General features: G+C 32.1%; 2 protein-coding genes across 10 annotated transcripts in view; one reads left to right on the top strand and one right to left on the bottom strand.

Moving 5' to 3' along the window:
* The window catches only part of chp (leucine rich repeat containing G protein-coupled receptor chaoptin), a 59585-nt gene extending 53742 nt beyond the window's left edge, over window positions 1-5843 (top strand). For all 9 annotated transcript variants that reach the window (XM_085207462.1, XM_085207457.1, XM_085207461.1 and 6 more), the window contains 5 exons: window positions 46-186; window positions 483-725; window positions 895-1130; window positions 1324-1450; window positions 1730-5843. In XM_085207462.1, coding sequence (XP_085063588.1) covers window positions 46-186; window positions 483-725; window positions 895-1130; window positions 1324-1450; window positions 1730-1834 — 852 coding nt within the window. In that variant the 3' untranslated portion in view covers window positions 1835-5843. The remainder of the gene's footprint in view (window positions 1-45; window positions 187-482; window positions 726-894; window positions 1131-1323; window positions 1451-1729) is intronic.
* Window positions 5844-9500: 3657 nt separating this feature from the next.
* Window positions 9501-11790, bottom strand: LOC146539857 (sodium/potassium-transporting ATPase subunit beta-1-like). Its single transcript, XM_085207940.1, has one exon. The coding sequence runs from the start codon at window positions 10419-10421 to the stop codon at window positions 9501-9503; it is 921 nt and encodes a 306-aa protein (XP_085064066.1). The 5' UTR covers window positions 10422-11790.
* Between the last annotated feature and the right edge of the window lie 6824 nt (window positions 11791-18614).

Below are 18614 nucleotides of genomic sequence, written 5' to 3'. Positions count from 1 at the left end.
TCATATTTTACTCAATATTTAATTTATTTTTCTGTACGTTTTAAGGCAACGCATTCACTGAGTGACCTTCGTTGGCTGTCATTATCAGGGAATCCAATAACTGCTCTCATGAATACTAGCATGTATGGAGTATCACCAAGACTTGAATATTTGGATGTTACCCACTTGAAATTGGGTATTTTAGAGGTAATATTGTGTTAACTAAGATTAGAGAGACGTATAAATATTATATTAACTTTAAATTAAGTATTAACTAACTGTAAGCGTTATGGACGTTGTTTCAATCTCTACTCAAAAGTAAAAAATATTTTCATTTCATCGGTCTGGTAAGATATCTTCAGGTTGCGTCCCTTAATATCTCTCAATGTGGCAGAACGTAGAGCGCAAGCAGTCAATGATACTCCTGTCATTGTTCTGCTTTCTAAAAACAAACATTATGTTTCTTGTCTATTTATAATAATTTCTTTAATACAATTTTACAGCACGGAGTGTTCAGCAAAATGTACGGCTTAAGGACATTGAAGATTTCAGTCAACGGAAACATAAGAGATTTTAATATACCAAAAACGCTTACACATAATGCTGCCTTAGAGAATCTCTACTTACAAATAGATAATAATCAAATTGATCTTAGCAAAGAAATGACTGGATATCTACCGTCTAAGCTGAGTAATTTAACTATAACTGGAAGAGCTATGAGGGCGTTATCTCAGAAGTTATTAAACGTAAGATTATTTTTTTCTATTTTTAAACCATTTCTATTTTTATTTAGAAAATTTCTTGCAATCTGATTCGCGAAAATGCCGAAGGAGCACGAAGTAACATTAAATCATAAATTCATTGGTTTCTGTTGCAAAAAGTGGTAGAACTTTCTAATCATTTTCTATGTTTTAGGGTGTAACATCACAAAATTTTAAGCTGACTATCTACAACACGAGTATTCCCGAAATAATGGGTGAAGTATTTTGGAATCCCGGTCGCATACGGAACTTAACTTTAGACCTACGAGATAATCAGATTTCTAGGGTACCAAACCCAGGCAAGCATGAATGGCCTGGGGTACCTAATTCTGTATTTCTCCAAGATATATATGTGGCTGGAAATCCTTTACAATGTGATTGTAGTATTGGGTAAGTTTACTACATTTTTTAAAAAATAATTAATTCATGGCACTTTTTCACCATAAATCGACATTTTCTTTTTTGTTTAAGTTTCTCTTTATTGCTTATTGTTTTTTAGATTTACTTTTCATGAACATGAATAAAATCTAGTCAAACATCAATTTACTAAGCACTAAATATTAATTTTATCTTTTTTCATTAGATGGGTTCAAGCATGGGACAGAAAGAGAAGACAATATCTTTGCGAAGGACCATCCGAATGTGTAGCGACTCGGGACGACCTAAGATTTGCAAAGTGTCCATCACATTATAATAGAACATTTAGTGATGTATGTACATTATATTTTGAACTAAACTTTAAACTAAATTTCACTACTTAGGCAGCATGATAGACATAGAAAACATAGTGTCAAGACACTTCGTATATTTTTTTGCGTCCGTCGTTTGTGTAGTAGTGGAATTTAACGCCTTGCGTTGACGTGCCAGAACAGGAAAATGTATATAATTCAATCTCCCGATTGAGGATCGAAGCCACAACTATCGCTTTTACAGTTAGTCGTTTGACCCACTGTGCTACGATGGATTTTTTATTGGAATTTTATTTGCAGGTTATAGCAAAAGACCTAGACTGCAGCTGGAGCAAGGGATTCCTCAGATCACCAAATTTCTACATAGTAATACTTATGTCCATCCTCACGTACTTTTACATTTGAGGCTTATTTTGGCTCCTAGAAATATCTGAAGAATTCTACAAAGCATTGGAAATGATCAATCAAAGAAACTAACCTCAAACATAATTATAAACAAATAAAATAGTGTTAATATCATACAGTACCTGCTAAGTGGCCTATTTGAACTGAACCCAAATCCTAGTCTAGTGATTTCGGTATTTCCCCTTAAGACTTGATATATAGAAGGACAAAAGACGTACTACTTATTAATAAAAAGTGGAGCCTAAATTGTGATTTATATTCGAAAGCGATGTGTGATCTCAATGGATTTTACAAAGTTACCATACAAATTATATGTAGAATGTTTTTTATCTTCGAAAAAGATTATTATATATTTTCATCTATTCTATAATTATTGAAAACCTATAGCTATATGACTTATAGGTCTCGAATACATGTTTTTAATAATATAATAGTTATCTTCCTATATTCCATGAAGTTGCAAATTATAATTTGAAGCATATTATTTTCTGATAGTCGTTTTGTGATATTTTTTGTGTTGCTATCAGTCGGCACATCGGTATGTACTGCGTGGGTGAAGTGCACTTATGATATTAAAGTCGAAGGAACTATTTGTAAAAATATTTAGGAACTCAAAAAAATACTGGAGCTCGCGCCTAATAAGTTAATTATTGAGAGGTCACGGTCCGGTTCAAATTTTTTCGCGTTTCTAAATATTTTTCTATTATAAGTGTATTAAAAAAATGTTAAGAAATATCTAAGTTCATGAAAAAAAGCAATGAAATCGTAAAATCGCTGTATTAGACTGCATTCGCTCGAATGATATGTGTTCGTCCATTATTAAGGTAATTAATTATTTATATGTGTTTGTGTAATAGGATAATTATTAATAGTTTCACCATTTGCGACTCATCGTTATTTTATATGGTAAATATTTTTTGGTATAGAATTAGATCTATTTTATAATGTATCCTCACTTTATTCATATTAAAAAATATCTTTGTATAAAGCTTTACATTTACATACATATACACTATCATCTAAATGTATTAAAAGTTTATTGGAAATATTTATCTTATCTTATCTTATCTTATCGATAAAATCGCTTTCTTATTAAATTTATTGTTTAAATTATAAAGTCTATCGGGTTATGTCGGTTGAAAATATTTTATTATGCATGTTACTGGTTAGCAGACATATCTGTACAATTAAATCGTATGAGGTATCTTCTATGCAAGTATCTTTTTTTATCTTTTTAATCTGACTTAAAAAAAATTGTAGGGCCTCATCCTGTTATAACATTTTTTTCTAGTTAATTTCATATAAATATTCTACAAATTATACTGTAGCTACAATATTTTTTTAGAGAACCGTAATAATATTTTTTGGGGGGCCCTAAACACTTAAGGCCCCTTATTCTAATACATTTTGTTATTAGATGCATTTTCTGTAAATTGCACTATAGCTATACAAAATTTATTAGGCTTATTTAAAAAAAACATTCCTGTAAATTGAATGATTGATTTCGAACGAATATAGTTTTTTTAGTAGTTTTTAGTAGGTTTCTAAATTTCTTTCATTATACATATTTTTTATGTCACAACATATAATAAGCAGCTTTCTACGAATTTTGACTCTTAGAATTGTTTTTCATGAAAATTAAAAAATATTAGTAGCGACAGTTAAAATTTTCATTAATAGCAAAATTTTTCGTATAACCGTAAAAGTATAAATATTGACTGAAATCTAGTACTCCAGTATAAAATACTACTAGCACTTATTCTTGACTTAAAGTTATTACTACGATATTTTATTAAAAAAGAAAAGAAACCGAAACTTATGCATTCAAACGAACTTCTCATATAAAATTAAGATAGACAACTTAGACCTTGCATTTATTGCATTTTCTTTAGCCAAATGCATGTTAGTCTGTAGCTTGAGTAATGTAATGAGTGAAAAAAAATGGAATACCTCTATTCAAGTGGTCCATATTGAACAGTGTCAGGCCTACAAGTATAAAATTTTGCTGTTAAAGCCACATTAAAGTATTGAAAAATCTAGCTTTACTATTTTTTTAATTCAAATTTAATATAGTACGGTCGACTAGACGTGGCCACTCTGAAGTTAGGCTTTCTGAAGTTTTGCGCATTGTTTACTAGGGAAGAGTTAGAAAAGTCGCAAAATCTAACTTCGAGGCGACCACAACTCTCCGGCCGTACTGTACAATCATTATTTTAAATTCACTATTTTCCTTCTTAATATTCTCCATCTCAATTTAATGTGGTTTTAAAAGCAGAGTGTTGATTTCGTTGTGACAATGGATATATTTTGTGATATATATATTACTCTAATCCTTCTATTTTTGATAAGCCTACGACGAATATTGCTAAAGTTTACGGGAATTGTATAGCAGATTAAAAATGTTAGATGCAGCCTCATACGTTGATTCCTGCTCGAGTGTCAATTTTTATTGGGCATTGCCGATTTATTAAACTATAATTTTGTTATTTTGGAACAGGATTCCATACTCAGGACTTCCATATGTGTTCCCCTGAGTGGGAATTGAACCCACAACCGTGTTAACACTGAAGTTATTTGAGACATGTAAAAATGTCAAAATCCATTTTTTTGAGATATCTTCTTTTAGTTCTCTTCTACCATACACACCTACACTCGCTCATCAAAGGTAGAATTTTATCTATAGATTGCGATTTTCATTTTTTTTTTATTTAATTTGCAGCTCAATTATTTAGTTTATAAAAATAATTGTTTAACATTTGATAAAATCGGCAATGTCCCATACAATTATTTATTAGTAACTAAAATACAAGATCGTACCAAACAAATTTATAATAGAAATTAAATTAGTTATGTTAATAATGTTTCTCTTATTATTATAATTATTATAGTTTAAGAATAAGTTTGTTTTTTTTTTAAATAATATTCTTCTTTATCATAATAAAATTAAAATCGCAGCTACCATTTTCCATACATGAGTTATGTATAATTTTTAAAAAAATATTTTTTTCTTTCACCCGCTGCATCCAAATGTGATAGTAATTAGTTAGTGCCAATAAATAGACTAAAATAAACCTATTATTAATTATAATACTTAAATAACATTTTTATTCTTAATACTCTTATTTACTGTTCTCGATAGGAATTTTATTCATATAATTAATTTAAATAATTATTAATTTAATATACTTTATATAACATAAAAGCTTGAAGTCGGTCGTAGCGCATTGGCACAAGCATGTAAACGCTACTGGTTGTGGGTTCACTCCCCACTCGAGGACATGAAATATTTACTTAAATGTATATTTTCATTTCTTCGCTCTTGAGTAGAGTTCCCCCACTCAACACACAATTCCTCCAGAAAATGGAGAACGGAGTGTCTTGACCCTCTGCCTACCCTGCTATAGCAGGGTATGATGATAAAAAATAGGGCTTAAATATAATTAGCTGCAAAAACACTAATGACCGGTTTTTGTAAGCGAGAAAGTAAGGCCTATTTAATATGTCCATCTGCGTTAGAATGGATGAGTCATTAAGAGGGCTGAAAACATAATGTCCCATTTATCATCGGTTTCCCTGAAAAAATGTACTAAAATTGTTAAAGTATTTTTTTTTTTATGAATATTAAAGTATGTAATTGATTATTAAAATATCTATTCCTTTTTTAATATGAAATTGCACTCATTTTACAAAAGCCTATTTTCGCGAATGTCTAAAAATTTATTTTTTTAATAATAACCATTTAATTTAATATTTTAATATACATAAAATAATAAAATTCCTAACGAAAATAGTAAAATAAATATTATATTGTTTATTCGCCTGTGAATGTTGTAAATACGAAGCTAGGGGTAAAACGGCAGTAAGGGGATGGTGACGAACGTACCTTGAAAAGGATAAGAACACGGATTGTAATGTCTTCACTACTTAAAAACAACTCTTTAAAAATAGTGTGAAATAAAAATAATTATTGAATTATTAGCGTATTAATAAATTATTGCGTTAATATTGATTTTCATTGTTTTATTTGTATTTAAGCATCCTTAATTTCTGCTCCTAATGTACCTATTATAGTATGTGTCCATTATAGCTCAGTAGAACATCGTCTGAATATAAGCGTGATGGTTGTGATTCGATCTTCCCTAGCATGAAGCTACGTTTTCTTTCAATTTTGCAAAAGCATAAAAAGAACGGAATTTGTTTCAGTACTATAAAACTAATACAACTATTCTTCAAAGAAAAATTGCCAACAAATATTTTTCCATACATACACGAAAATAACCTCATATCGTACAAATGTTTCTAAAGTAGGCTGTTACATAAATATTGATAGGTGTTCTCCTAACTTAATAAAGAAAATGTAATACAAAAAGTAGTTCTTGGCGTCCGTCTCAATGTAAACAGAGTAACGAGCGTAGCAAAAAAATTTTTTATAAAGAAACTTTTCCTACATCAAGTATGTATATATTTTAGCCATCATGGCGTAGTGGTACAAGTGTGTGACTATCAACGCGACTGTTGTGAGTTCGATTTCTACTCGGGGAAATAAATTATTATTAGTAACCTAGCGTTAAGACACTCTCTCGTTAAGTGGCCGAACTCAACGCCACACTCTTTGGCACCAGGTACCAGTTTATACCAGAGGAAAGATATGAAAAGATTAACAAATAATAATTCATTCCTCAAAATTCATATATACTCATAATTCATGAAAATCGAACCGAAGCGAAGCGATCAACCACCCTATTCCAGTACAGCCTTGACTGATAATACTATAACAATAATATAAATCGCCCTATACCATTTTCTTCAGTAAAAGTTTCAGAAGGTTAATTACAAACGTTACATAGTACATACGTACGTAGAACAAAACTCAATAGGTTATAATTGGATGAGGTCTCCCGCTGACACCGAATTGGATGAAAACATCACATAACAAATGATCAGCAATATACGATATTGCTTTTTCATTTAAGGGATGAAACGGACTGCTTAAGGGGATAAGTGTAGATAAATGAACTATTTATAGTTCGAATGATGTGAAAATTGTCTAATTTAATATTTATCTTTCCTTTTTTTTAGTAGCGGAACTCGGCGGATTTTGCATTGGTACAACGAAGAAATATCTCTTTCTAATAAAATGGTGTTATAAAATACAAATATCCCTTGTTTTATCTACTTTTCAAGACTTCATAGTTATTTTTTTTTAATTATTTTATACTAGGTATGTACATACATACATTTATATATAAGTATTTAGTTGCTTATCTACTTACGATAGTTTTAGGGCTTGTCCAGATAACGTCTATCGAATCGCGCGTTCGTGAGGTACTAGAGGATAATTTTTCACATATACATATGCATATTGCATACAAACACGGAATTTTACACTCGAGTGTAAATGGCATGCAATACATGTGAAAAAAAAAATCTTTATTTAATTTTCGATCAGATAAATTCTAACCGATCTGGATCGTTAGGTATAAAGGACAGAATACGGGAACGAAGCGATTACCCACTAATATTAGTTGACTGTCCATACAAAAAATAAATATTTAAGTAACCGTCACAGAAACGTTACCCGTTAATATAACAAAAATATGCATATACACTGGTAATAAACAATATTTACCAATACTTGGACTAGAGTTACTCCAGAAGTCGTGACGATTTACGCGCGACTCGACTTTCGCCTGAGCGTAAAACGAGTCATCTGGGCCGACTCTTAGTTGAGTTAAGCAGTAAGTTAGTGGATCTGTCTAATCCGATTAAGTGACATTGTGCCTGTCGACTTTCAGCGGTTAGCAATCAATATAGAACGTTTGAACAATATATAATGGAGGCTTTGACTAGACTTCCATTGTGTTACTGTAATTGAATAATTTTGAAATGCTTAGATGGATTTAGTTATATAGATATGGATTTTGTAATTTATACGAAGAACAGAGTGTTTTGACACTAGACCCACCCCACTTCATACGAATATTAGTTATATTAAGTAGTTTTATTTAAAATGTGATAAAATCGAGAAAATTAAAGACCTTATTATGATTATATTATTATTTTTCATTTCGCCGTTCTACTTCCGCGCGCAAACACGCAACGTCCCAAAAATTTTATGGAATATATAAAACGGAGTGCCTAAACACTAAGCCCTAGCGTAAAGCAGAAAAGAAGAACAAGTTCATTATTTTACACCTAGCAACTTTTGCAAAGAATTTGTTCTACTAAATTAATATGTAGTTCTAACTTTATTAATAAACTTGCTCGGAGCTGAACTTTATATAGAACTCGTGTAGACATAACAGAAACTTGGAAAACTAACTTAAGACATAAGCAGCAGCTAGATTTTTCTATATTAAATGCTTCTATATTCTGCCAAAAAGTCCTATGGCATTGCGTGTTGAATGCAGGAAACGTCGCGCTTCGCCTTACTACTAGAGCGAGATAATGAGCACATGAAATTCCCTCGAGTAGGAATCGAACCCACAAATGTCGCGCTTACACGTAGTTTGCACAATTTCACAATTTTAACATATTTTTTCAATTTATAACATATTTTTTTTATTATAAACGCTAACGCTAAACGCTAAACGCGTAAACAAAATCGTTACTTCACTGATATATGATACTAATAAAAGTAAACAAAGAAATTTAGTCATACATATATAAATACAAAGATATAGATATATATGCTTCATACAGCTTCATGTAGCTGTGGCGAATTAGAGATTTATGCTAATGGCTCGTACGTGTCAACTCAACGGGCACATTTGTATGGGAATATTTACTGTGTATAATACATTATTACAATTTTTATTTGTTTTTATGAAAATCCATGATTATACAATAAAAAAAATCTCCAAATAATATAATATATTTTTTGGAGATTTTTTATTGGAACTAATAATGCAGTCGAGGGAATCGAACTCACAGCCGTCACGTGTACAGTTACAACCTTATGCCACCAGGCCACGATGGCGTGAAAAATAATTATTATCATAATTGTTTAATTTTTCCGAATCATTAAGTAGACAGCCAAATACTGCTGCAAATCTTGCTGCACCACGATATGACCAAAATAAAGAAAAATCCTCATAAAAATCCCCTACATTCAGAATAATCAACATTGTAACCACTGATATAGACCTACCCATTGTAATTTAAGATATGCATATTCATGACAAAATGCAGTGAAATACCATCTACGGTACACCTTTGTTTTAGAACTTCATGCTACCACAGAATCTAACAATAAATCTTCATTTTGTGACTATAAACGCGACAGGTGTGAATTCGATTCTCACTCCAGGAAATGAAATATTTAGTATTTTCTTTTCTTGTATCGAGGCAAAAGCGCGGCGTTGAATTCTGCCACTCAACACACAATGGCTTCAGAATTACGCGGAAAATAGAGAGTGAAGTGTCTTGCGTGAGATATATTCTGCAATACTTTTAGGTCCATTGCAGTTCAGTTTACATTACAAAACAATAATAAAAAAGGTACAATAATAAAAAATTATAAAAATTAAATTTCTTACCGTTTACTAGAAATGACTATAAAATCACAATAAATAACCTTCTATAATTAAAAAAATATTTATTTAATTAACCTTATATAAAAATTACTATCATAATAATCTAACACATAATTATGAGATTATTTTTCTTAGTCTTTACATACATACAATGTAAACTGAACAGATGAAACTCCTTCATTATACCACAGCTTACATTCAATTACCAAAGACCTCCCCAAAGTGAAATTCGAAATCTGTACCGCTATTAAAGGTGATTGAGCGTTTTCATTTAACGGGAATAATTCCGGATCAAATCCGGGAGGGTCGGGGTAATATTTAATATTACCTATATGTTCCTTATCTTTTGAACGGTAACCCTCACAATTCAGCCACAGCTTCTGTTTCTCCAATTTCAAATAATTCTTCACTTTCAATGGTAAGTTCATTTTCTCTGAAATATTCAGAAATAAAGGCTTACCAGACCAATTGTATTGTTTGTTTATTCTTATAATTATGCAAGGTTCCCTTCCGTAACCAAATGGTGATGTGCCGCATGGACCAAGATCCGTAGCGTTGGTCGCTCCTCGTTTCCTCCTTTTCTTGAGAAAATCACTTATGGCGTTCACGTATTTCTGATAATCTTTCACATCGTTTCTGTACCATATTATTGGAGTACTATTCAGTCCGGTAGGAGTGGCAGATAAGCCTATTCCTTTGCTAGAGTAAGTCAAGAGATCAATTTTGTCGATATTCTGGTAATCATCCATGTATTTTATCACTGATAAGGAACCAAACAGAAATATTAACGTATATGTGCTTAGAAAGATTAAATACATAACGGAATATACAATAATAGAGAACCAATTTGTACACGATCTACCACAAAATAATTTATTTTCTCTGTCATACATATAATTACAGCATCGTTTTCTCCAAGAAACGTTGGTTTCATCTTCGGCATCATTTGTATTTGTTTTTATACTAGCAGGTTGTTTTGAGGTTCCGGGTATAGGAAGAGAAGGCTGTTTACCAGGTGCTCGTGTTGCCTTTTTGTCTGGTTTTTTAGACATTACGCTTATAAAACTGGCATTGAGACATAATAGTTGTTGAAATCATAGTGGCTATGACACTACGGTTAGAGACGTCATTAAGTCACAAATACTAAGGAGTTTTATTAATTTAGATTTTATTATGATTTTAAAATAAAAAATGTTTTCAAATACTTTAATGTGTTTAATGTTGTTTTCGAGATTAGCAATAAAAGCTAGTGATTAATAAAGCAGTGCTTTTTTTCTATTGTAAAGTCTAATAGTATTTTTATTAGTATTAGATATAATAAGATTAGCTATTATTTTAGCTTTACGCTGTATCCCGTAATCGCACATAGGACCTAACGTTGGAACACTCCATTTCCATTAAAACACTTTCGTATCTCACTTTCTGCGGAATTCTTGTATCATCGCGGGTTAAGTAGCGGATCTCAATAACGCGATTTGCGTCGTTAAAAGCGAAGAAATTAAATTACATATTTTATTGCCCCGAGTGAGAATCGAAGCTACAACCGTCGCGTTTCCAGTCGCACCGGCCTTGAAATAGCTATTAAAGTTGAGCAAACAAAGGCAATTAAAAATATATTAAGCTTCACTGCGTTACTTATCGTCGAATTTAACTTCATAAATAATGACAACGTCGTGGATATAAAATAAATAATTCACCATTTTAATTAAGAAATACATAAATTAGTACGATAAAACGATTTAGATAAAGTGTTTAATTAATAGTATCGTTTTATACTGCTTTTAAATTTAATTTTAGAGAAGTTTCTTTTTACTGACGAAAGCATAAAATGTTATTTTTATTTCTTCACTCATGTGTTAATGACGGAGTGTCTCTGCACTAGGTTTCTGTTTTCCCTCTGCCTACCCTGCCTAGGTTCAAGATACAGCGTGCAGCGTGCCCCATATTATTGAACCATTGCGACAAAATGAAAATAATGCTTTACAAATACAGGATTTTATGTGGAGAACGAAATAAGAATGTAGTCTCTTAACACTAAGTTCCCAGGTTCCCTCTGCCTGCCATATTTGAGATACAGCATAAAACAAAAAAAAATAGAATAAACACTGACAATATCTAAGACTAGGACGTTTCTTTGATTATTGAGCACATATCTTCATCTTGTTATCATGTAAATATCTAACTATGTGCCACTACGTACTACATTTTGCACTAAGAAGTACTATTTAACTATTTATTTACCCTTTTGAACAATAAAATAGCAGTAAAAGAAATCGTAAAACCACCAGTTAGCTATATTATATAATGACAAAACTAAAACTCAACTAAAAAGTAATTTCTAAAAGGCGTAACTTTCTCGTAACTCATATAGTATTGTTGGAAGCACAACGTCAGAAGTAATAAAGAGACGATTTAAATCAAACGTTTCTATTGATTTATTCGGAACAAAGACAAACTCGTTTCAGCTGTCTAGATTGTTTAAAACTATATAATTTTATATAGATTCCATTTTATTGACATTTTTACCCGACTGCAAAGGAAGAGATACTTCATATCTTCAGAACCGCTGAACCAGAGAAGCAGCGAGAGCCTACTCTTGTGGACTGTGACAGAGGGCTCAAATCCTCACGATATTAAAAAAAATATTTTTCGACTTTTTTTTAACATACGTATTACCAAAGTGATTCTTCATATATAATATTCTTAATTTGACACTGATATATAAATCACAAAAGTAACCAACATAATATAATATTTATATACAAGAAAAATAAAGAAACTGTTTGAAAAATAATAAAAAACATTCTGAGAGATTGTGAGAGAGAGTTTTTTCTATGAATCCACCTGTCGTCCGTCACACGTGATAAAGGGATCGCTCACATATAAAGAGTGGTTTTTACAATATACATACAGAATAAAATTCAGCTACCCACTTATTCATCAGCTATGGGTCAAAAAGAATCTTATACACATTATTTATTTCCTTACCTTATTCCACAAATACAATCTATTATCCCTAGATGCCAGAAACTTGCTGAACTCTCAAGGCGCAAGGGCATAAGAGTGCCATTGTAAATGCAACAGGATGTGGATTCGATTCCCAGTCGAAGAAATGAAATATATATTTTTATTTACTTACTCTGGTAAGGAGGATAAGCGTAGCGTTCAGTACCCCCACTCAGCACGCAATGTCCCCAGAATTCGACAGAAAATGGGTAACTGAAATATCTTAATGAGTACGGAGTGACTTACCATAGGTTGCCAGGTTTCCTCTGCCTTTCCTGTTATATGTGATATCCAACAAAATTTTGAACCGATGACTATTGAGCAAAGTCAATACGAAATCAAATATACTATAGTATTAAAACGTAAGGAGATAAGTATAAGAAAACACTTAATAACCATAATTTATTGTTCCTCTTTCACATATACACACTTCTAACACTTTACACAGCACACGTAACACTGTTTCTATATAACACTTTACACTTATATACGTTCTAAAACTTAGTTCGAACAATGACACTGATTTTAAACGCCGTCACAATTTTACACCTTACGAGAGGCAGAATAACGACGTACTGACACAATCCATCAAAAACGTCACTTTTTATAGCCGTTGCCATCCTCTTTTATAAATAATTATGTGGGTATTATTATTTTATTTTCTGTAAAATACCCTCACACTAACAATTGTCTTGCAATAGCTATATTATAACTATACCTATATTAAAGATCTGTTCTTCAGAATGGATACGGCAGCGTTGTCAGATATCCAGATTTTGGAGGTATCGTCTCAATTTTTAGCCCAAAATTGAAATGTCCCTAGTGGGACAGACATTATGAACTGCTTTTTGTGAACTTATTACACACACTTTGAGCTGGGTAGGCAGAGAGAACCTAATGTTAAGACACTCCATTCCCCATTTTCTGGCAAATTTCGGAGACATAGCGTGCTGAGTGACGGAACTTAACGAGTTTCCCTAACACCAGTGCGAAGAAATTAAAATATGAATTTAAATAAATATTTTTCGATATATTATATATTTCGAGTGGGGATCAAACTCACAACTATTATTTTTTAATCTTCTTTGTCGTTTCACTCTTGACAGAACGGTCGTGGTCGTCCTTTTTAAAGGTCCTTTTTTTTTAAGTATTTTTTAATAAGTTACTAGCAATTCCAATACGCTGGATTACGACAAAGCTTTAATTACAGCAAAGTACGAGTACAAATGTTTGTATAAGATACACAGTGTATCGTATAGAGATTAACCCTACTTCGTAATGGATATAGCGGCAAAGGAGGAGATGGAGACAAATGTTTAGATTGAGGATGTAAATGTTGGGCTTAGGTTGGCTATGCCTAGAGTGTAACGAGAATTCTCTGGCTCTTAAAGGAACTAAACATGGTGAAATGTAAAAAAAAAAATCAAATTTGTATTATAGAATTGTTTTAAATTACTTGCTTCAATTACTAATCGCATCGTATAAAATGAGAACGTAGTGGTCTCTACACTTTAGTCTCTACTAGGCCAGTCATAGCGTAGGAGTAAAAACTTTGCTACAAGTTGTTGGTTCGATTACCACTGTAGAAAATAAAATATTTAATATTTTCATTGTCACTCTCTAGTAACGAGGCAAAACGTGATGCCTCCAAAAATGAGAAGCGGAAGTGTCTTAACACTAGGTTCCCTCTGCCTACTCTGCTATTGCTATGTGTGGGATACAGTGTAAAGTTAAAAAAAATGTATTATTAGTTAAAAAAACATTTTAAATAACTGTCGATATGCTAATCCTCATCACGTTGTTATTAAACATAGTAAACAACAAAGCAATTCCCAAGAGATATTAGATGAATGTTTGTTGATCGAACTGTTCTATATTTATAGCGATATCGTCGTAATAGGCATATTTATATATATGTAAATTGTATATGTTAAATTCTATATAGCTTATGCCTCATAATTAGATATTCTGATATTTTAACTTATATATTCCTGTCGTAGAAAAGAAACTCAATTCACATATTTTTGAATTCCGAAACATCTTTTAAAGTGTACCTATTTAAAAGACAATTAGACGTAATTGATTTTATTAATTTCTCGTTTATTTTTGTTAAGTAGAAGGAACCTTGTGTTAGAACAATTTGTTCTCCACTTTCCACCCAATTTTCGTCATCGAGACATCGTGTGTTAAGAGACAGAAGTCAATGGCGCGATTTGTCTTATTACTAAGTAGAATTAGTAAGGAAATGGAAATAATTCCTTCGACCAGTCATCGAGCCCGCAACCGCCACGCTTATGAACTAAAATAAATAAAAATATTTTCTTCTACTAAATTAGATACTGTTATTATTGAGTCTTATTAAATTCGTCACCCAACAGGGTCATAGACGTTCGACTTGTGCACACTTCATACAAAATTTAACTTTATAAAAGTTGAAATAACTTTAATACATTAATATTCAATGTAGCAGCAAATTTCAGCGCCATCAGCTGTGATTTATAACGAATTGAATGTGAATGATTTTCCGAGTTCAATTGCCTTGAGTTAAACTGTAGAATAAGATGACTTTTCTCTGTTTCATTTTTATATACTGTATTATAGTGTAATTGGAATGCTACTAGACGATAGGTGTTTATTTAGTTTATTTCTAGCATTTCTTTTAGGTTCACGAATAAACTGTGTGTTGATTGGCGTAGCTCAACGCTGCATTTTTCTACCAAAGTGAGGATTGGGCCCATACTTGTCACGTTTGCGTTTTTGCTGTCAGGGTACAAAAAGAACATTTTCATTAAATTGTGGATGCCTACAGAAAAATATATGTGACAACCATATGGATATATGTTATTAGGTGTCTACTCAGCCCTTAAACGAGATATCAGATATGATTTAACATATATTGCGTGTGAGCGATTTTCTGAGTTTAGATCCCCTCGAGCTAAACTGTTCAATGAAAATCGAATAGCCTTGAAGCTTTGGTTTTATATTCCAGATATTATTTATCGCTATCGATGGACTGGGTGGTGGACTTCGGATATGCTTGGACATGATGGTAGAAAATACGAATCTCGCTTAGACAAAAAATAAATTGGAATTATTTAGGAAGTACGTAAATAATTATTTTTGTACTGTAAACGTGACAGGTTGTAATTTCGATTTCCATTTGTTTAAGTGAAATAGATAACATTTATAATTTCTTGTTGTGAAAACAAGCAAGGCGCGGGGCTGAGCTCAGTATTCGGCGGAAATGGGAGTGGGAAACAGAAGTGCCCTAATGGGAACGGAGTGTCTTAACACTAGATTTCCTGGTTGTCTATTCCTGTTTTGTTACATGTGAGATATAGCGTGAAGCTAAAAAAATATTTTTTCTTCTTTTAGAACTTTAAAAATATGTGTGCAAAAGTACATACATTCTAAAATTTTATCAGTAGATAGTTATGTTGCCTCATGGTGTGAGAACGGTACCGGTAAACGCCTAATCAGCGTTCGGCGTATGTAACGCGAATCCCCTCATGCCATGGGAAACAAACGTAGTGTTTTAGTTTTAATTATTATATATTTTATTCTTTAGTCGATTAGAGCATGCACTTCTGCTCGGTCGATTCACTAGTTAAGTTAATTTTAAGCTAGTTATAAGAACATATACCTTTGTTCTTATTTTAATTAAAGTAAATTTAAATATAACTTTCTTAGTTATTTTTAAAAGCCCACTCGCGCTCCCGTAAACATGTCTAGATAGTGTTTTAAGTAAATATAAATATTATATTGATGTAGGTGCAATATTATGATTCTAATATAAATTATTTGCATGTCGCTAATATTATTAGTAGGTAATAATTAGATTTGGAGGAATTCAATTGAACATGAAATTTTCATCGTATTAGCATCGCAATATTTTAGATTAACTGTGACTTTTTGCAAAAAAAATAAAAACAAAAAATCAGCATCAACTTAAAAAACTAGACATTTTTCGTTTCCCCGCTCTATTAGGACGCCAAAGTGCGGAGTTCAGTTCCGCCACATCTTTAATATCTCGAATTCGGGCGATACTGGACGATGCGGGTCTTTATTATGTGTAAAAAAGGAAAAGTTACAAAGACAAAAACTTGGTTTCTTTTTTCTTACAATTGAATATTTGGACGAACTAAATACACTCAAGGAGCAAACAAAAATTTAAGCTTACAAAAGAATTTTTTTTGTAATTCGTAAGAGGCAAATTTTCTTGAAGCAGAAGAACTTCCACAATTTATATTTAAGTTTTCTACGCTATTTCAGCTACAGATTTGGCGAAAACCTAACATTATATACTTAGTTAACTATTAGTAAACGTAAGCTTATTTTGGCTTATTAAACATAATTAACAATTTCAAATTTGAAAATAGAGCCTAATCTAGTAAAAATATACATAATATCTAAAAATATAGTGTAACAGCTACAGTAATAAAAAAATCTGCTTCACTCTGACACCATGGCAAAAGCCTGGCGTTGAGTCCCTTCACTCAGCACGCAATGCTTCGAGACACTTTACGGGAAGTGGAGAACGGAGTGTTTTAACATTAGATATGCTGTATATAATACTAATTAATTACTTCGAGTGGGGATCGCACCCATAACCGTCGTGTTATACTCACAACTTTTTGCCCCTATTCCACGGCGGCCTATTAAGTCAAAATCAACTTCACGCTGTATCCCGCACACAGCAGGGTAGGCAGAGGGAACCTAGTGTTAAGGCATTTGGTCCATAATCGACTGACATATCATAAAATTACACAGTCTTATCTGGAACAAAAGATCCAGATAAGACGCTTCGCTATTCTACGTATTTTCATAAGAAACAAACAGGATCGTTATAATATTACATTACTGCAATAGAATTGAACTATATAATAATGGCTACGGCAGTGGAAAAAGCTTTAAATACAGTAGAAAATATGGCACAAACTATTAAAAAAACTTATGTAAATGATGTGAAAAAGTGTCCAATAAACTACCAAGCGATCAATACGTCTTTTATTCAAGTAAATCTCAACAATAAAACTCAAGCAAATTTAACTCTTAATTTCATGGTTCCCCACTTTCCGCGCAATTCTGGAGGCATTCTAAATTAAATGGCGGAATTCAACACCGCGCTTCTTTTTAGAATCGAAAAATATAAAATAGAAGCCAATATTCTTATGTTCATATGTCTAAGAACGGTACTTCATGAGCCTTCGGTGTCACATTACGGGTCGCTGGAGGCTAAGTATAGAATGCGATTGCCATATTATTCTGTTTATACACCCTTAACGCTCTTATACTGTTCTGAGCAAAAAATATATGTAGCATATTTTTTTACTTCTTGTTATCCATTTTTCAACCAATTGAGAAATATTAAGCTTTGAGTTGCGGAACTTAACGACGCGTAATATCTTGCCAGAGAAATAAAATAAAAGTAATTTATCTACTCATAACATCTATTGTTCCACCAAATCTTTTTCCTATTTCGTATGAATTACGATTGCCTTACAGACATCACTAAAAAAATCACTAAAGTAAAAATCAAACCAGCATTCATCACATTCGAAGTCAGGAGCTATCCCACTACGCCATGACGATCAAATTATCTTTATCCACCCCTAATGCTCTTATACTGTTCTCAAGTAGCAGTATAAAAACTATTTTATGAACGAAAATCTTCTCAATTTTATATTAGGGACATGTTTAACTAAAAGTACATATAGTTATGCTATTAAACGGTCGTAGAGACAAATTGGTTTGTTGAAATCGAAATTGCGAAGCCTTGTTGAACATTTAATGTTTATAATTTATTTGAATATAATATTAATTTTATTTTAACAGGGTTCTGTACCTCGCCATCTGGTGGTGGACTTGAGACCCTTTATTAGTGGATGCCAGTGTCGAACCGCCTTCTCTAGATACCCGTTGTATGCTCACATAAGCCATAAAGCTGACTTCCAATACATACTCATTCTCGACACCGGAGATGTGTTCCTGAACCCTTACACCGAGACTTATCTTTGTTTGACATATGTATGTTAAACCACAGTTACAGTAAAAAAAATTAAATAAATGTGTAAAAACTGCGAAACTCAAGGATTTTATTATATCTCTAACAGCCCTACCTCTTCTCTTACTTCCAAACTCTATTATTAAACGTTGACAGTACCATGTTTTCAATTCATGGAAGTATAATTACCATGTTTCATCATGATAAACTAAACGTTGGTGAAATTAAGCTTCTT

The sequence above is a fragment of the Heliconius melpomene genome, chromosome 3 (genome assembly GCF_056956725.1).
Source record: "Heliconius melpomene rosina isolate 202511_hmr_F chromosome 3, ASM5695672v1, whole genome shotgun sequence".
NCBI lineage: Eukaryota > Metazoa > Arthropoda > Insecta > Lepidoptera > Nymphalidae > Heliconius > Heliconius melpomene.
The sequence above is the reverse complement of the archived record's forward strand: the minus strand, read 5'-3'. Positions and strand labels throughout refer to the sequence as shown.